The 18,708-nt window shown below is 43.4% G+C and overlaps 1 protein-coding gene across 1 annotated transcript in view; it reads right to left on the bottom strand.

Annotated features, from left to right (window-relative positions):
• Nucleotides 1-18,708, bottom strand: part of SFMBT2 (Scm like with four mbt domains 2) — a 116,319-nt gene that overhangs the window by 17,387 nt on the left and 80,224 nt on the right. Inside the window, exons 11-16 of the mRNA XM_071552858.1 lie at nt 18,538-18,664; nt 13,396-13,509; nt 12,044-12,086; nt 11,409-11,479; nt 10,110-10,249; nt 2,590-2,699 (exon numbers count right to left, since the gene is read on the bottom strand). Of these exons, the coding sequence (XP_071408959.1) occupies nt 2,590-2,699; nt 10,110-10,249; nt 11,409-11,479; nt 12,044-12,086; nt 13,396-13,509; nt 18,538-18,664 (605 nt within the window). The remainder of the gene's footprint in view (nt 1-2,589; nt 2,700-10,109; nt 10,250-11,408; nt 11,480-12,043; nt 12,087-13,395; nt 13,510-18,537; nt 18,665-18,708) is intronic.

Raw genomic sequence — 18,708 nt, 5'->3', positions numbered from 1 at the left:
TCCCTCCCTCCCCTTTGCTCTATCCCACTGCAGCCATCGCTGCAAACAAACAGCAACATTCCCCACATCCAAGGAGGTGTCAGTTCCCATCAGAAGGAAGGTGGTGACATGACATGTCACATTACAGCAGCCCCGCTCCAGAGGCAGAGCTGTCATCATTAGCACCGAGGCACCATTAGAAGTCTGTGTAGCTGCACATCAGGATATAGAGGAATTTGCTCATTATGGGTCTCAGTTTAAGATTCTGGAGCCCAACTGGCTGTCACACCTGAGGTACTGTGTCATGTGCCCTTGCATGTTCCACAATATCTGATTCCATGACCATGTTTTCTTTTCTGCTCCTGAACAACCAAATGCAATTAAATTTGATGAAGCAACTCAAGCAAACTCAGAAGTGCTAGGGCAGCCAGTCAGTCCTGGGGCATACCAGCCCTCTGTCATACACTCTTAAAAGTACCCAAACTACCCACAGGCAAGCTGAAATGGCCACCAAGCACTGCTCTGTGAAAAGAGCTCCAGCCCCAGAAGCCAGACAGCTGCAGGAACAAGGTGCTGCCCAGCCCCATTAGCTCTGTCTCCTCAGGAGCCATGCTGAATAAGAACACACTGCTATTCTCAGAAGTCACTTCAAAACTTGCTGTCCCAGCTCTGAGCCTGTAATGATCCATTTTGTGGCTTAATATAGTGGAAAGATGCTGCACAACTCACTGAGGAGCTGAAGTCGCTGCCTCCTGGGGCAGCCAGCACACAGGAACACACGCACAGCCTGTGACTGGTTGGCCAACATAAAACACCAAATCTTCTTGCTGCTTTTATCTGGCAGCTATTTAGATATAAGATATATCCCAGCAGCCTGGCTGTCCTGCTGAATGGATGGGAGGAAGAAACAGACACAGGAAAGGATGGGCAAAAGCATGATGGAAGAAGTAACAGAGATGGAGGTGCTCATGACTATGATTAGAACATCAGGTATCAGTGAAGGAGGATAACTAATTAATGTGATACAAAGGAGTGATGACAATCTCTGGCAGCCAATTGATCCGGTCTTGCCAGTGTAAGCACAGCTGGAGTCAGCAGGCTGCTGGGGGTCGCAGTGGATTGAGCTGTAGAAACAGCTGACTATCAAGGATTGCCTGTCAAACATTTTCCAGGTTGCCTCCCATTGGAAATATGGATTGCAGCAGCCTTAAGAAACAAATACTTCTGTTTTTGAACAAGGCAGATCCCCAAACTTAAGTGAGAAACCCCAACAAATCCTACTTTGGATACTGCTAATAGCAAAACTGCCCATAAGCGCCATTCTCTGCAGGACAGGATACTAAGATGGGCTATTACAACCTGATTTCACAACTGTAGTTGTGGTGCAAGTATCTGTAGGAGTGCATTATCTAAAGTTTGCTAGTACAAGGTGTGGGAGCCTGGAATAAATGCAAAGCAGGTCATGGACAATGACTTGTTATTAGTGAAAATCTGCATGCTCAAGGTTGACTTTTGGATTTCCATCCACAACATTTTAACTGACAAACACAAAAGCGTTACTTTCCACATGAGTGAAAAGCAAATTAAAAATAAGATTTTCTTGTAGCTTTTCATTTCTATTTGCACTTCTCCTTCACAACGTAAGAGTATGCAGAATAAAAGGTCCTCAATTCTCTCCCTCAACCAAAGAATACGTGAACTTTCTACAGCATCTGCATGGGCAAAGATCAAATACAATAGCAATCAATAGTGCTGTATTTGGCAGCCAATCATTTCTAATAACCAAGAGAAAATTGCTTTTCTTTGAAAAGCAGTAACAGAGTTCAGTACAAAGGGCGAGATTTGCTGCATTTAACTTCAGTACTCAAAAAGTCAAGGTGACCATTAGTCAATGAAGAGAGCTGTCTTCAAAGAACTGTTTGTTGACATCCATCTTGAAATGGGAAGAATTGCTCTTCAGAGGGACTCTGGAGAGAGCTTAGGCAAGACTCCCCTCTCCCAACAAGGATTGTTGAAATACATCGTAGGTATATCCATTACATAAAGAATATATAAATGGGTAGACTTTAAAGTTGGAAGGAGAGATTGAGTATTTAATAGACACATATTCTAGAAAAGTATCAAATCTTGACTTGAATTTCTGATCTCCTACTATTTTGTCCTAATCACTCTCCTGCTAAAAAACGTGTCCCTGCTAATTTGTCTGAGCTTTTTTTTCTACCATTCCTTCTCACCAGTTTTTTTCTGCATTAGCCTGACAGGCTCTACATTAAAAGTAGCAATAGTCCTACATTTAGAAATCCAGGAATTGAGTTAATTCAGTAATAGTAAAGCTTATAAGAACAGCTTATCATAAAATTCAGAACTTCACTTCATCGAAAACTGGACGGCTGCTTGCAGAAAGACAATAGAAATGAACCGTTGAGGTGAGTATTTAATTTCATAAGTTGGTACAGAATGAGTCAAATAATTCAATGAAGCAAAAAGATAATTAGAAAAGTAAAACTCTCACAATAGAAAAAAAAATCTTTTCTTCTCTCTTTTTTCCTTTTCCTAGTCAGTTCCACTTTTGAAACCTCCCCAATAAAAGAACACACACTGAAGACTTACTTTGCTTTCAGTGTTTCCTCTTGGAAATTCCATTGAGGGTCTTCCACTAGCTGCAGTTCTCGTAAAACACTCCCTGGCTTGTAAGCTGCATTGATCACCATGCTGAGAACCTATGGAGAGACAAAAACAACAACACTGATGGGTCTAAAAGCAGCCCTTGGCCACACTGAGTATGGTCCCAGGTGCTGCACAGGCAGGAGCAGCTCAGAGGTGCCTGTTTTATATCCAAGGCTGCAAGGGGGAAGTGCTGGATGTAGTGAGTAGAGGTCCCAGAGTGGATCAATGTGTATTGTAGATCCCAACTGAGTGTGATATGGAAGCAGCACTAAATACTGCTGGCTAACCCCAAAAATCTCTTGCTCTTCAGTAATTTTGTCTTGGAGACAGACACTTTCACCCAAAGTAGATTCTATTTGCTGCATTCATAGTGGTTCAATTCAACAAAAAAAATGAGCAGTTCTGAAGACACAACGAGGTACAGTGTCCTGTGCACCACCACACTGAACACTGAAAGGGGAATTCACACACCTGAGGTCAGCAATATGCTTAAATGGCTGAGTGCTGTGTGCCTTGACTGTATTAGCAGAATATTAATGAAGTCTACACAAAAGAGTTTGCAGGAGGTGTGCCTGAAACCCAGTGTGTGTCCACTCTGTACAACAAAACACATGTGCCAATCCATTTAATCCAAAGTCACTGAGAATAAAAATGATTCCTTCTCTTGGACTCAGGGAATCCAAGCTTTAATAATCTACACTTGGCCTAGGGAGATAAACACAAGAAAAACAAATCTCTGAACAGCACCAGACCGTGTGTTTGAACACTCTGAATTGTGTGCACATGAATAACTCCACAGTGAGTCTGGATTGGTTTTCATCTAATTTAGCTCTTTACCTAATGCCTGTTCTTAATTCTGAGAATTGAGGGGCCTGCAAATTACTTCAACATGATGAACATCTTATAAGTTTCCCCAGCACCCATGAAAGTGGTTCATCTGAAATGAAAAAATAATTAGGTCATACTGCAAAGACCAATGTGTTAATGTTTGGGTTTTGGTTTTTTTCCTGAGCTGAATTTTTTTTTTCCTTTAAATCCAACAACCTGGGGATTTGCTAGTATTTTGAAAACCCTGTAGGATTAGTTGTTTTCAGGTAAGAGCTTCACTTAATGCTTCACAGTACCCTGCAAAATGGCATTAGTTGGAATTGCTTGGATAGGTTATTTACTAGAAGCAAAATTTAATCTATCCTTGGGCTCTAGGAAACATTACTCAAACCACTCTTCAAAGAGGTCCAATTACAGAAACCAAAAGTCATGCCTAATAACAGCACCAACATCTTAGGGAGCTCTGATCATCTGCACCTTCCACAGCACTCTGGAAGGAAGGGCAGGAGCACAGTCCCTACTTCACATATGGGGAAACTACAATACAGATCTACCTACAGCTCTCCAGCTGCTTCCTATTTCATCACACAACCCACTACACTAGTTCCAAATCCATATTGATTCCAAGACAATGGCTGATGAGAAGCAGGATGAGAAGGTTGGCATGACCTGGCAACATGAGCTGGAAGCCCTGGAAGCCACCTGTGTCCTGGGTTGCATCCCCAGGAGCGCAGGCAGCAGGTCAAGGGAGGGGATTCTACCCCTCTGTTCTCATGAGACCCCACCTGAAGTGCTGCATCCAGCTCTGGGACCCCCAACATAAGAAGGATCTGCTGGAGTTCAGAGGAGGCCACTAAGAAGCTCCAGAGGCTGGAGCACCTTTGCCCTGGAGCCAGGCTGAGAGAGCTCACGGTGTTCAGTCTGGAGAAGAGAAAGCTCTAGAAAGAACTTAGAGCCCCTTCCAGTGTCTAAAGGGGCTCCAGGAGAGCTGGAGAGGGACTTTGGACAACAGCATGGAGTGACAGGACAAGGGGGAATGGATTTAAACTGACAGAGGGCAGGGTTAGATTAGATTCTAGGAGAAAAGCTTGACTGTGAGGGTGGTGAGGCCCTGAAACAGGTTGCTCAGAGAAGCTGTGGTTGTCTGATCCCTCTGTCCAAGGTCAGGTTGGATGGCACTCTGAGCAGCCTGATCTGGTGGAAGGTGTCCCCGCTGAGGTAAGGGAGTTAAAATGAGACAATCTTTAAGGTCCCTTCCAACCCAAACCATTCCAGAATTCTGTGAAAAGAAAGTTCCTGAGTGAACCCATCCAGTTGCTCATCCACGTCTTTACTTGCTTTCTCTCACCATACAAACTAAATGGGGCACTGGCCACTGACACAGAGACACTGAGACCTGCTGCAGAGAAGCCAGAGGTGAGTCTTCTAAAGCATCAAGTGCCTCAAGAGCTGCCACACTCATTAAAATCTCATCAGATGTGATCCCCTCTTGATCACCAAATCCAGGGAGTTATGTAACACCTACACAGGAGCTTGTCAGTAAAGTTCTCCTTAAGCCCACTTCTACACCCACCCTGCTTGCTGGTGAGATAGCCAGGAGCAGAAAGCAAGTGTCTTGTTCACCAATTCCCACAAACAGTGCTGCCCTGCCCCTTTACCAGGGTGATGGTGTTTGTAGGAGTTGTCAGAATGGTTAGAAAATGAGGAAGAAAAGAAACCCCAACCCTGCCATAGCAGTGTGGCCATGTCTGGGCACTATCCCAGACACCTAATCAAGTCCAGCCCTGCAAAGGCACTCACGATGCCAGGACTTTTCTCGAAGCTGGCTTGTCATCAGCAGGACTCTGTAAACTTCTACATTGTTTAAAAAAGAGAGTGTTTTGTAAGAATAAGCATTTTCCTTTCAGGGAAGAAAAAAAATGTGTTTTTTAAACCGTCTGGTTTTTACTCTTCTATCTCAAGTAAGTCACTGGCTTTGGCATTTCACCCTACAACAGAGGTCACTACCATGTTACCTTCTAACAACATCGCTTCATATTATACACTATTAAATGCCAAAAACAGGTTCTTGGAAAAAAGTAACTGTGATTAAAACAAAAACAGTGAAGAAACATTGATCAGTTTCCAACTTTCCAGCTTCTGACTTTCTCTGGAGATGGAAAGTTACACCAACCATATCAGACCAAATTCCCTTTGCTTGGAGTGTCACCAGTCTGAGATTTTGTTAGTTGATTTTCAGCCTTCTCCATCAGGAATGGTTTGGGTGCAGCCAACTGTGTCCTGAAGCAGAAGAGGAGGACAAGGCAACACCAGCCTTTCCTGCTATGCATCAATGAAGTTTAATTTTGATACTGCTGAAATTTGGATTGTCAGAGGTTGGAGTCACCTCAGTGACTGTGATCACTCACCACCACCACAAGCCTCTACTCAACTTTAAAAGCACCTCACATCTTAGCTATAAACATTTTCAGTTCATATGTTTTCACATGCACAAGAGTTCTTTTCTGAGCATATCTAGTGCCTGATACCACTGGGCAGTTCAGCACTTCTTCCCATGAGAGGTTTTGGTATTCACACATTTCTTATCTCCACCTCTCTTTAAAGAGTCCCAGCCCTGGGTGAAGTTTTCTCCTGACAAAGTGCAGCTTAAAATACCATCACAACTCTTTTCTCCTGTTCAAGATCCCAATAATCAGCATCCTTAAGAGGACAATTCCCTCCTCTATCCAAGATACAAGCCCACATCTCCTACCTAACAAGAAGGCTGCTCAGTCCCAAGCTAGCCTTAAGGCAAGACAGTAAACTTTGTTCATTTATACACTTTTATTACTTTATATTTAGAAAACTGACATGGGACAGAAAGAGAAAGGAAAATGAGTTATTTGGGATTCTTTCATTAGGTGATCAAGGATTTAAAAGTTATTTTTTGTCACAGTCAAAGCTGTAGCACTGAAGTGATGAGATGCTGATGGCCTAGACCATGACATTCAAAGACAGAGGTGGTCAGATCCTAAGCTGGAGGAACTACTATGGACAGGCTGAAGCCCACAGAGCTGTCTTGTGGAGGATGTGAACCCCCTTCAGAAATGCAGTTTATATCTTTTCAGAATCTAGAGGTTTCTTCCATTCCAGTATCTGATCAGTAATGATAACTCCATCAGCCTGGCCCAATCATACACCTAAGCCTCAGTGCAAGCTATTTAATTTTCTGAGCACCATGATTTAATTATGCAAATTTTTCCTAGAGAAGTCATGTTGTGCTACAAAAAATTCAAGCTGCAGAGTGCAATAGCCTTCCTTGACAAATGCTGCCTGATTGCTCCTGTTTGCATTAGTTGGACAGTCACATTACCTTTAAGTCCATTTTCTATTTAAACAGAAAAAGAGCAAAGTGTCTTAAAAATAGTAAGAGCAGTAAGCAATGAGGTTAATTAATCTTTATAGTGTATTTTCCCCAAGATGTGGTAGGTTATAGATCACCTGGAGTCTTAAAAAGACACCTCATTTCATTTTACAATGTTGCTGTACAGTTGTTGGCACAGATATAAGAACTGTTCAGAAGGTTTTTTTAGATATTCTGACCAAAGAACTACAATGAAAGCCAGTAATGTGCGTATTTTAATTTGACTTAAAGTTAGCATTTATTACGTATCACAGCTACTCTAGGCACCACTTTTCAGCCCAGGTGCAACTGTTGGATGGCAACAGCTCATGTCTCCACTGTATTTGGCTCCAAGTTTCAATTTCTTTTCCAAAAAAGTATCTCAGGAATGAGAATAAACTTTGCAGCTGATGTCAAACAACACACATTACCACCTCACATGCCTCCTGCAGGGAAAGAAACCACAATAAACCACTGCTGCCAGCAGACACTTGTGCTGGCACTGGGAATAATGAACAGCTCAGGCTTTAAAAATGTTTGGCACTAAACAGCACAAGAGCTACCTGTTACTCACCCAAGGCTGGTGCAAGGTTGCACACACAGGGTGATGCTTCACTGCAGCAGTGATGGAGGTAGGAACAAGACGTTGGGGGAAAGGAGGTCTGAGGAGCATCATGAACTCCAGATGTGCTGGATTTTTGGATATGGCCCTCATGGGTGAGTGAAGAGGAAGGCAGAGGATGGGGAGCTCCTCCCTCAGCACCCAGCCAAAAGAAAGGTCTGATGCCAGTAGGGAGAGGGTATTTGCTCTCTTCTTGCTTCAGGTAACCCAGGATGGGGAACGGGGAAGGAGTTGGGGGTTCAGCTGGTTTTAGCCCAAGGTTTCTATCAATCCCAAATACCAAAGCAGCTCCATCACAAAGACTGCTGCCCACAGTGAATGGGCTGGCAAACAGCACAGGTGTTTAACCACAGTGACTCTAAAGGCAGTGAGTTATGCCTGGAGACCAGGGTGATTAAAAAAGTTCTCATCAAGCTGCCACTGCTTCAGTTCTCCCCTCATAGTTGTGTTTTGAGATGTCTTTCCCACCCTCCCCCATGTGTTGCCAAAGTAAAGCCCATCTATAATTTATCTATTCCAGACAAGTTATGCTGATGCATAATTTACAACAGCTTGCAATTTCCCCATATAGTAAGAAAGAAAGATAATTATAAAGCATTTGCAGTCTTGGGGACACATCAGCAGCAGGTGTAAAGTAAAACCAAAGCATCAAAATCAGCACCAAGCCTGTCTGGAGGGATGGGGACCCTTGTGAGCTCTTCAGCTATGCAGATCCTCATGTTTATGGCCTTGGGCTGGACAAGATACCTCTTGCAGTGTTCTCACCACTCAGCTCCATAGTCCTTTTGAGGGCTCTGGCATCTGTTACAGAACTTCATCTCAATGCAAGGATGTATTCTTTGCTATTTCTTGACTGCTCCACATGGTGGGGGTGGGTACCCCCATCCTCCCCACGGTTCTCCAGCTGCTGCTGCTCTCTTGTCTCAGCAACAGCTGAGTCAAGTGCATCTCCCCTACAGCAACACCCTGAATGTCTTCTCTTCACCCTTTTCACGATTTTGAACTGGTTTCCATGGCCAGAATGAGCTTGAGTTTATGGCCATAATAAGCCTGAATTTATCTGCAAAATAACACTGACCAATGCTGGGCCATTGCCATTGTCCTGTTCCTTGGGCAGTTGTTGTCTCCAAAAACAAGGTGCCCATGTCTCCATGACACTTCAATTTGTTCCTTCAGCAAACAATTCTGCAAGGAGGCAGAGCAAGTGGGCAATTGGTTCCATTCTTGAGGAATTTGGAGAATTTGGTATTAGTCTACAGCAGCAAAGTCTGAAATACCTAGGAAGGACCTGGCAGAAGCTTTGCACTGCTTATGTTTTCAAAATCCAAATTTCAGAAGGAAAGAGGAAGAAGCATTAGCATAAATATTGACTGTGCACACTTCACGTTTCCCCCCCTGTTGCTTTTTCATGGCCTGTTTTTCAAGCAGCAGCAGATTGCTAATGCTCCCTATCAGCAAGTCACGATGGACCTGCTTTCAAATTTGGCAGCTGTCAGCTCTTGCTCTGCAACCACTTTATCCTGCTTTTTGCTGAGGGCTGGTTTTGAGTTGCTTCTCTGAGACCCAAGTGTCCCACCTGCCCAGGCAGCTGGATTTCTGGGCTTTTGGGTATAAATTAGTGCAGGTAGGTGATGAAGAAGTGAGTGGACACATGGGAGCCACTCTATAGTACAGTACAGAGGGGTTTTCAAAAGTGGTGCTTGATTTGGGAGGAATGTCACCTTCCAGATGTTTCTGTGAAGGGCTGGAATTCATCTGAATTCAGACAACTGCAAACATCCTGAGCTGGGCACTGAGAGTCTTTCAAATATATCAAATAAGCAGGCATATGGAAGTTTCCATGTTTTTCCACCAAGGGCAGAGGGAGCTCAGATGTTCCCCTGCATCCACATCAAGTGGAGTTCATTTAGGTACAGAATCGAAAACTGAAAGATCTGGATCTCTGGAAGACCCAAGTCAAACCAAAATGGTGCCAAATGGAATTCTGTTTATCCAACAGTATCATCTTGCTGTCCTCTGCCACCCGCAGTCTCCTTGCCTTTTATTTCTGCATGGACTATAATATTTGTGAAAAATACATTTTCAAATCAGGTAGTTTTTCTCTGAGGACAAACAGCAAGTTCTCAGCATTCTGGATTTGGCCCAATGCAAGCCCTGGTTGGGTCAGAATGAAATCAGCACATAGCACATGCTCCTCCTCAGTTTTCTGTCCTGTTCTCTTTGGATCTTGATGGTTTGAGCCCCACTGGACCATGGTCACACACAATGGTCACCCCCACTGAATCTGGTGCCCAACAGCATCATGGATGCTGAGAAAGAGGCTGATGGCAACAACCACAGGTGCCCTCTTTGGAGATGGCTCTGCTCAGAGCCTGATTTCTCTTGCACACAATTAGACCAATCTTGCTCCCAAAACCAACGCAATTCCCCATGTTCCAAGAACATCACCTCTTCCATCAAACCCCACAATGCATAAACCTTCCCTGTATTTCCAGCCTGCAGTTTTGCCTTATGGAAACCACTACAGAGCTACAGGTCAATTTTAGGTGTCTTGTTTCCAAATTCTGGGCTTGGCAAACCGTGGCCCATCCTTTTCCCCTGACCTCCCCCCAGAAGCCAGCTGGGCCATACCTCCTTGAGGACCAGCACGCACTTGCCGGGCCCAACAGACTGAGGTAGCTCTGCAATCCTGCCTTTGTTTAAATATGGACCTGAGAAGCAGCGGTGGTTGATGTAGAGCTGGGGGCAGCAGTATCTCCCATTGATGGTGCCTGCAAGAAGAAAGCAGCATTGATGTGCCTGTAGCACTTTTTTACAACTAATCAAGGGCATTTCTTCCTTCTCCTAGATGTGGGAAGGAGGTAAGAAGAGTTAAGGAGGCACAGAATTCCTCCCTGGGACAGAGGGTAGAGAAGCCTCTGCGGCTCTAATCTGTCCAACGTGGGAAAAGCAATTTTTTTAACAGTGACTGATCTGGCTACACACTCTGCTGAAAGAAGGATGGGGAAAGGGGTCATAACAGGACCCACAGCTCTTTCATTACTTTCCCTGCAGATGGACATGAGCAACTCAATTGCAGCCTGCTAGACAGGGCTGTATGAGCTGACTCTCAAAGACACAAATTCAGCTCGGGGAGAAAATTCAGGTGGAGAGCCATAAAACTCCTCTTCAGCTCCTATCTAATCCAATAAACACTGCAGTGCCATCCCCTTGAGCCAACATGGGTCTACAGAGCAATTTTCCTTGTCTGGGCTAATTACTCTGTGCTTCTTCAAAACATATAGAGAGAAATGGGTACTTCTAAATGTGGTTCATAAGCTATCAAAGTGGTTATCCACTTTTATGGTTAACATTCCCAAAAAAACTCTTTTGTCCCCATTTGATTGCAATGGGGCCCTGGGATGTTGGCTCAAATACCAATGCATGTCCCACAGCCTGCTGAAAAAAAGTGAGTTAAACCTTGCCCCTCCTGCTGAGTCTACACCATTAAATGGATGAATATTGCACTCTCAGATTCTCATGCCATTGCTAAAGGGGAAAAAAAATCTGCCTTTACCAGAAGCAGCAGCAATGGCACACAGTCCTGATGCTAACACAGGGACCCATTAAGGCCTGGTGTATGCAATTTCATTGATGCCAATTAACCAGTCCCATCCATCTCCATCTTCATCAGCCTGGCCCTAACATCATTAGCTGAAATGGGCAAGCTCCAGGGGAACTCTGATAGCCCCAGCAAGACACAGTGCTCACCTGGGGAGGACCAGACCCTCACCTGCTGCACATCAGAGACTCCTCGCACTGTTGGTGGGTTCACACCATTTTACACCTCCAGAGGATGTAGTTCCATCCCCCCCACATATGACAACTCACTCCCTTTTTGGGGTCATCCCCCTCCATACAAGCAATGGCTCCTTGAAAAAAGGGCCTTACCTGTTGTGTCTGGCTGAGGAATCGGGCAGGGGTCATGAGGTATTTTCTCAACAGGCACTGTGGATGGTAACCTGAAAGAGCAATTTGAAGTGATTAATAGTGTCAGACAGGACAAAAGGCCAGAACCAGTCTTCAGGATGGACCAAAAGATACACCAGGACCTGCCTGGGCTGAGGAATGGAGATACCTCAAACAAAACCCCACTTCCATGTGGTTTATCACAGCCTAGGGCCAGGGTATTGCAGAAGAAGGAGACAGATCCAACCCAACTCCAAAAATATACTGTGACTTGTGAGCTTTAGCCTTTCAGGCTGCACACATTCTCACTTAAATCCCTTAAATTCTAGTTTCTACACACTGCAAGGGCTAGATAGGGAAATGCCCTCCTGCTACATTCTCAATTCCCTAAGCATCCCTTACTGGCCATCAGACCTGGCTGCAAAGGCCCAACCAATAAAACAATTTCTGTTACAGAGACTTTCTAACAAATATTTTGGATTTAAAAGAATCCTCCTGTTGACTGTGCAGTAGTGTCTGGACAGAAACGAGCAAAGCCACAAAGCTGCTGGGTATTATCCCCCCCGGAAAAGCTGATGCATTCCTATAAAACAGCATCTTAAATAACAAAAACTTACTGCTTTTCTGGTTGCACAACTGCAATTCTTCTCTTCCTTCGCACTGCAAAAATGAAGCAAGGAAGAAAAAATCATTTCTTACCCCTCTGCCCTATAAAATGCACCCAGAATGCATAAAAAGCTGTGTAAATGCACTGACTATAAAAAGACTTCCAACACAATGAAATGGTACTTAATTACTATCACCATCTTTCCATGGTATTTTTTAACTAAGTCACTACATCATTAAAACCTACTTTAAAGATGTAATAATACATTTAATCTTTCCTCTGGAATGCTAATACTGTGTTTTATGGGATCAGTATGAAAGACTAAATTAAAATAAAAACACAAATATTTTTCCATACAGCAACACATATGGATAGGATTACATTTTACAAGCATGATTACCTCCAGCATGATTTATCCCTCGCTATAAATTGCGATAAGGCTGCATAATGTTGCCATAGCAGTATTCTCCCAAATTAGGCCCTGGCTGCCTGATTTTTAACTTAGGCATGTTTAACTCTTTGAAAGGGTTGACACATTTTAAAATTTGCCTTTCAGATGCTAATTAATATAAACAGTGAGGCTAATTTTTCACCTGGTGGCTTGAGATTCGGGTTGGGTAGTTTGGAACAGGAGAGCAGCACCAAGCCACTCAGCTCTCATGAACTTCCTTCAAATGCAAATGGAAAGGAAATTTGTCTTAATATGCACTGGAGGCTGGAAAAAAAACTATGGGCTTAATTGTGCTGGGAGAGATTTAAATTAAATCCCAGGAAAATCTCTGAGCTGGTCAGGGTCATGAAAGAAGGGGACAGACACCCTGAGAAGGGGCAGAAACTCCACCACAGAATAGTAACAAATATTTCTCAATTTAGGTGAAGCAGATCCTGTTTTAGTAGCCTCTTTAGTAGCCTTGATAGCCTCTTTATGATCTTTTCACCCTATATTTTATGAGTTTTTTCCCAATATGAGGGTTTTGCACCTATTCATTCAGCTGCCCAAGTGAACTTGCCTCAGCACAACAAAATCAGCTTTCTCTCTGACAACCCCATTGCCCAGCAATCCCTTTTCAAACCTATAACCCACTGTGCAATCCCAAAGCATGTTAACAGCCTTCCCCAGCACAAACAATCCGGGTTTTGGAGGGACTGATCACAGAGACAAGTGCAAACTGCCTAATTCCAGTCTGGTCACTAATTAGATGTATTTATTACAGTACACTTACAGTCTGGTTATTAATTTCGTAACTAGGTCAGTAGTTTCAAAAGTCAGATTACAGGCATAAGACAAACTACCTTATATCCACTGATATAATATCACTGACACAATACAAAGACCATTGTTTGAGGTCTCCATGTACTTACAAACAGCTTTGTGTGGTGGAGTCAGGTTATAAGCATTCGCTTCACACCAGCCCACAGGGAAAATGTCCATGGACTCTACATCAACTATGTACTCTGGAGAAGGCATCTGCAAACCTATAAACACACATTTATAATGTGATTTAGACACCGAGACACCAAGCTGAGAGCCATCCAAGCATTCATCACAAACCAAGGGAAGCAAATGATGGAAGGTGTAAAAATAAATCCGCTTTCTGCATCAAAATCAGGCACCATTTCATCTCCAATTTTGTCCAGACAGCAATCATAGGGCTGTTGCATTTACACTGCAATGTCATTCAGAGGAAAACCACATTAAAAGCACTGTAAGGGTGTGCAGTGCAGTGAGGCAGCCAAAAGCCAGTGAGGTTAAAGATGCACGACTTTCTCCAACTAAACAGTCTGACTGACCCTTGGATGTTTTGTGGAGTGGCCCAAATGAGTTACTAGGACTTGGGTACTTGCTCTTAACGCTTAGAGAGGGTACATGGGCCTTAACAGGGTGGTGGCTGATGTGACAGAAAGGCTTTTATGCCCCAGTGTCCCCCTGGAGCTTTTCTGTGTAGTTCTGCCTTTGAGTCACTGTTTTTAAGGGTGGGAGATGGCCATTCTTTTGCCTACAAGTGCCATGAATTATCCTAGGGCTCCTCACTGCATGTGAAACAAGAGGTGATCACCCAGTAAGAGAAAGACAGAAGTCTCTGGCATGATACTGACACCAAAACTTCACTGAAGGTGTCAATTTAAAGCAAATCTCTCCCAGTTTGGTTATTATGTCTCCTTCAGAAGACACTGTCCTGTCTTTGTTTATGTCCAACTCACCATTTCCTGTGATTATCTGATTCACGGAAGCCCACCACTAAACCATTTCTTTAAGGACCATAACTACATGCTTTTTGAACTCTTCCAGAGATGGTTATTCCACCACTTTCCTGGGAAACCTGTTCCAAAGACTGACCATCCTTTCAGTGAAGAAATTTTTCCTAATTTTCCTATTTTTCACTCAAATGCCATTGCAGCAAATGAAGATACTCCTGCTGGCTTTGAGTACTTTTGAAAACAACTCCATGTCCTGAGTCAACACCCTATTTAATTACTCCAGTTTAAGTTCATCTGTGCTGGCACAGTCAGGCCAGCAACTTAACCCCCCTCTGCCAGTTCCACCCAAGGACTTACAGCTCCATCACCAGCATGAGGTGATCTCCTAATGAAAGACATCAAAGCATCAGCAGCTTCCCTTGCACCATCCTCGCCCTGGCATCTGTTACAACATCTTTGCCTTCTGCTCAAGGCAGAAGTGTTTGACTGTGCACAGCCAGATGACTACAGGGAACTTCCCACTAATGAATGTTCATCAGGGGCTTGTGGTGTAATTGAAACAGTAATTGAACCTTGTGATGGGAACAGCATCAAGGCTGAGATGCAGCATTTGGATTGATCTTTTCTCCAGGAATAAACCTGCTGCACTCTGAGAGTGTGTGGATTGCATGAAAACCCCAAGGAAGCAGGAAAATAGGTGCTGGTACCCACAGTGCTGAAGGAAATAATTAAAAAATGAAATCATATGTCTGCATAGATTCATGGGTGTCTTCATGGGGTTTGTCTGAGCCCTGCATTGTTTTCATGCATTATATCTTGAAAATACAGTCTCCATTTCACTGGGATATGGGGAAGGGAAGAGAATGGGATGAAAGCACATGGTACAGGACACAACTTGCTGAATGCAAGATCTCAGCAGGTGGCATTCCCTGCAAAATCATTCCCCTCCACAAGAAAATATCATGAAGTCACTGCTCAGTTTGAACCTCATGAAAGCTGCAATTTCTAGCAGCAAAAACATTGTCATCTAAGGAGAAAACACTTTCACCTGGCACCACAAATCCAGACAAGGAACCAGTGTGAGAATGGCTGAAGTCAGTGGAAAGACATGCACGGAGTGAGCAAGCCATGGATCAAACCCTAAACAGTGCAAGAAATCAACACAGTCCCCACTGAAATATCACCAGGTTTGGGAAAATCCACTATTTTCATTATTGCAATGTTGTTATTCTGACCAAATGTCTTAATGATGTTAGAGGTATTTTCTAACCTTAATGATTCTGCAATTCTACACTATTCTAAAAATAAACAGATAAAATATAACTTTTTGCTTGCAAGCAACAAATACATGTGAGATGAAGGGTCTTTTCCAACCAAAATGTTTCTATGACTCTATGAGCATTCCAAAGTTTACAGCCACCCTGATAAGCAAGGAAGCACCATAATGGCTGTTCTCCTGCAACACCCCTATTCCTCTTTAAGACATATTCACAGCTACTCTGTCCTTCCTGGCACTGCCTCTGCCCTCGGGCAATTGATAACCCTGCCTTTCACTTCCAACATCCTACTGCTGCCTTTGGCCTCACTCACAGCTTGTTCAAGACTCATTAGTTTCATTTGCTGCATTTTATGCTGCCATCTTCTCAGAGTAAGAAATGTCCACGTGACATGGGAGGTTAAATGGAAAAAGGAAATTGGAAATAAGGTGGGAAAACATCTGTGACCTGCTATGATTCTTACAGGATGGGCAGAATAGAGCAGCAACATTAGAAAACTGTCGAAGGGGAAATTATGGGAAACCTCCCTGGAGAAGTGATTAACCAAAGGGTTTTCCTCCAAATCCTAGGCTGTGCAGACAGTGTACATTATTACTTGTATAAATCCGCACCAGAAAGCTTCAGCTTTCAAATCTAAAACGAACCAGTAAAAATTAACAATGCAGATGATAAGTAATGAAGTAGCAGAAAGTGCTGGGATGTGCTGAGCATCCCATCAGTCCTGGGCTTCTCCTCCACCACGGGGGCACTATACTGCTGCTCATTAAATGCTTGCCCTGAAGTTTACAGAGTTTTTGCTACTGTACAAAGTGTGATTTATTAGGCAATGTTCCCTCACGTCTGGCTCGACGCTGCTTAACTACCACATCCTGGTTTATGGCTGCAGTTTGGGCTGTCAGACAGTGAAACTGGGAGGGCAACAATGAAAGCTTCAGACATGCCCATGATAAATGGTGGGACCCAAGGTCTTCAGCAAGGGGCTCCCATGGTAGCTGGGGAGTCTTGCTGCTTCCAGAATATAAATAATCAGTTAGAAACAACAGTGTATTAATGGAGTCAAAAAAACGTGCCACAAGTTCAAGCCACATTTATTTTAGCACTCTGCAAGCAGCATTTTTGGGTTGGTTTTTTTTAATGCTGGCTTTTAGCATAACTGTGCACACTGTAGTGATGTATTTCTACAGCAGCAAAGACTTCTTTTTATTTTTGCCGTCTTTTGCATCTTTTCTTTTTACTACAGATCATTCTATTCCTAGTATTGAGATATAAACCAAGCATAAAGCATCTATATATCAGAACTCACAAGCCAAGGAGATGCACACAGGGGTTTTTTTATGGCAAGTTGTAAAAAACATCCTTTAAGAAATTAAAAGAGTAAAAAGCAGGGAGAAAGAGATGAGGGAAGGAAGCAAAGTGGGAGTATGTGGCCCTCTTCCTGCCTCTATCCACATCTTATGCATATAAATGTGAAAGCACTGATCATTTAAGAAAGGAAGTTGCCAAAATGGGTCAGATTCTTTGACCAGATGGGTGTAAATTCAACAACAGCCTTAGAATGGAATTTCAAAGAAACACTGATTCCTGCTCTTTAACTAAAGTATTTGCCCCATGTCCAGACCAGGCTGCAGATGGCTGTTGCTGCCTGGAATTAGAAGGCAACCAGTTATCTTGGAAGAAAAAAGCAAAAATGCTACTGCACAGAGATCTACCAAAAGCAAAAACTCAGGAGGAATCTCTCTTTAGGAGTTAAAAATCTCCAAGAATGAAATTTATCATGGAGGAGTCAAGAAAGCCTTGCCTTCCACAGAATGACATTTTCATAGAGCTGAACACCACTGAGCATCTGCCTTGTGTTTTAAAGCAAGTTGCTGGCACAAATGCCATACTTTGGGCTACCTGGCAATGTTCTTACTAACTTTAAGGGCTTTGATTACAGACCTTTCCTATTGTACAAATTGCACAGCAGATTGTCAGGTGCTAAAGGTGATGAAATTATTCTTGGGTTATTATAATCAATGTTGGAGGTGATGTGTCAGATGATGATGAAGCAATAGTTAATATTAATCTTGCTTTCACTGTCTCCCAGACCCCAAATACAGAGAGATGATTGAGTTTTCATCTCACACAGGACTTCTGTAAGAAGGTCTTGTCTCAAGCCCAGTTCCTCTGTTCTTTTCTGAAATCATGTGCTTAACTATGTTTTGTACTCACATCAAACCTTTTTTACCCTAAGAAGATGGAAATCTTACTGTGGGCCACAGGAAATGCCTTTGCCACGTTCTCCAGAAAAAAGCAAGTAAGTGTACTACAACTGTAGTTGATGCTGACCCAATTAATATTGATTTCAGAGGAAAACTGAAGCTTTTACATCCTTTATAGATGAAGTCAGCAGCTTCAAACATGGGTAAAAATTAAACTATGTTGTGACAATGACAGATGCTACAACAACTTTATGGGTTATCACAACGTCCATCAAAACACTTAAATGAGCATGGCTTTCTGCTCTCTGTGACTTTATAAATTACAGTTTTTAAAGAAATAGTAAAAGCAAGCCCTGTGTTGTTCTCAATTACACATTGAGAAGGGATGGAGAAAGGGAAGGAGGGGGGTAGAAAGGGAGAGAGAGTGGGAGGGAGAAAGGGAAGGAGGGACAGAAAGACAGAGGGAGGATGAAAGAGAAGGCGACAGCAGCATGTTGGGAATCACAGTGGAAGTTTCAGCTGCACAGGTGAGGCAAATTTCCATTCCCAGGATGGAGGTCTACCATGAGGGGGCAGGGAAGAGGTTTCTATCACCAGTGGAGATCATGCTGCTAAGAGTGCACATGGATGGGAGGGTGGAAGGGCTTGCAGCTCCCTCAGAGAGAGATCAGGGAAAGATAATTCTTTAGAACCTACTATTGGTCAATCAATGTAAAACAGAAAGCAATTTTGAGTGAGTGAGTGAGTGAGTGAGTGAGTGAGTGAGTGAGTGAGTGAGTGAGTGAGTGAGTGAACCAGGCAAACACAGGAGCTGTTACAGCACTTACCTTCCAGGTGAAGCCACATCAACCGTCCTTTCACTGAGGTGACAGAAGCGACACATATCTCTGCAGGGTTCTTGGGGTTCACTGCCTCCAGCTTCATGTTCTTAGTAAAGCCACGGCTGAAGGATGTCTGAAAGAGTCAAGAGCCAACACTGAAATATGGCACTGCAGCAC

Source organism: Pithys albifrons, chromosome 3 (assembly GCF_047495875.1).
Source record: "Pithys albifrons albifrons isolate INPA30051 chromosome 3, PitAlb_v1, whole genome shotgun sequence".
Classification (NCBI taxonomy): Eukaryota; Metazoa; Chordata; class Aves; order Passeriformes; family Thamnophilidae; genus Pithys; species Pithys albifrons.
This window is presented reverse-complemented; position numbering and strand designations above follow the sequence as displayed.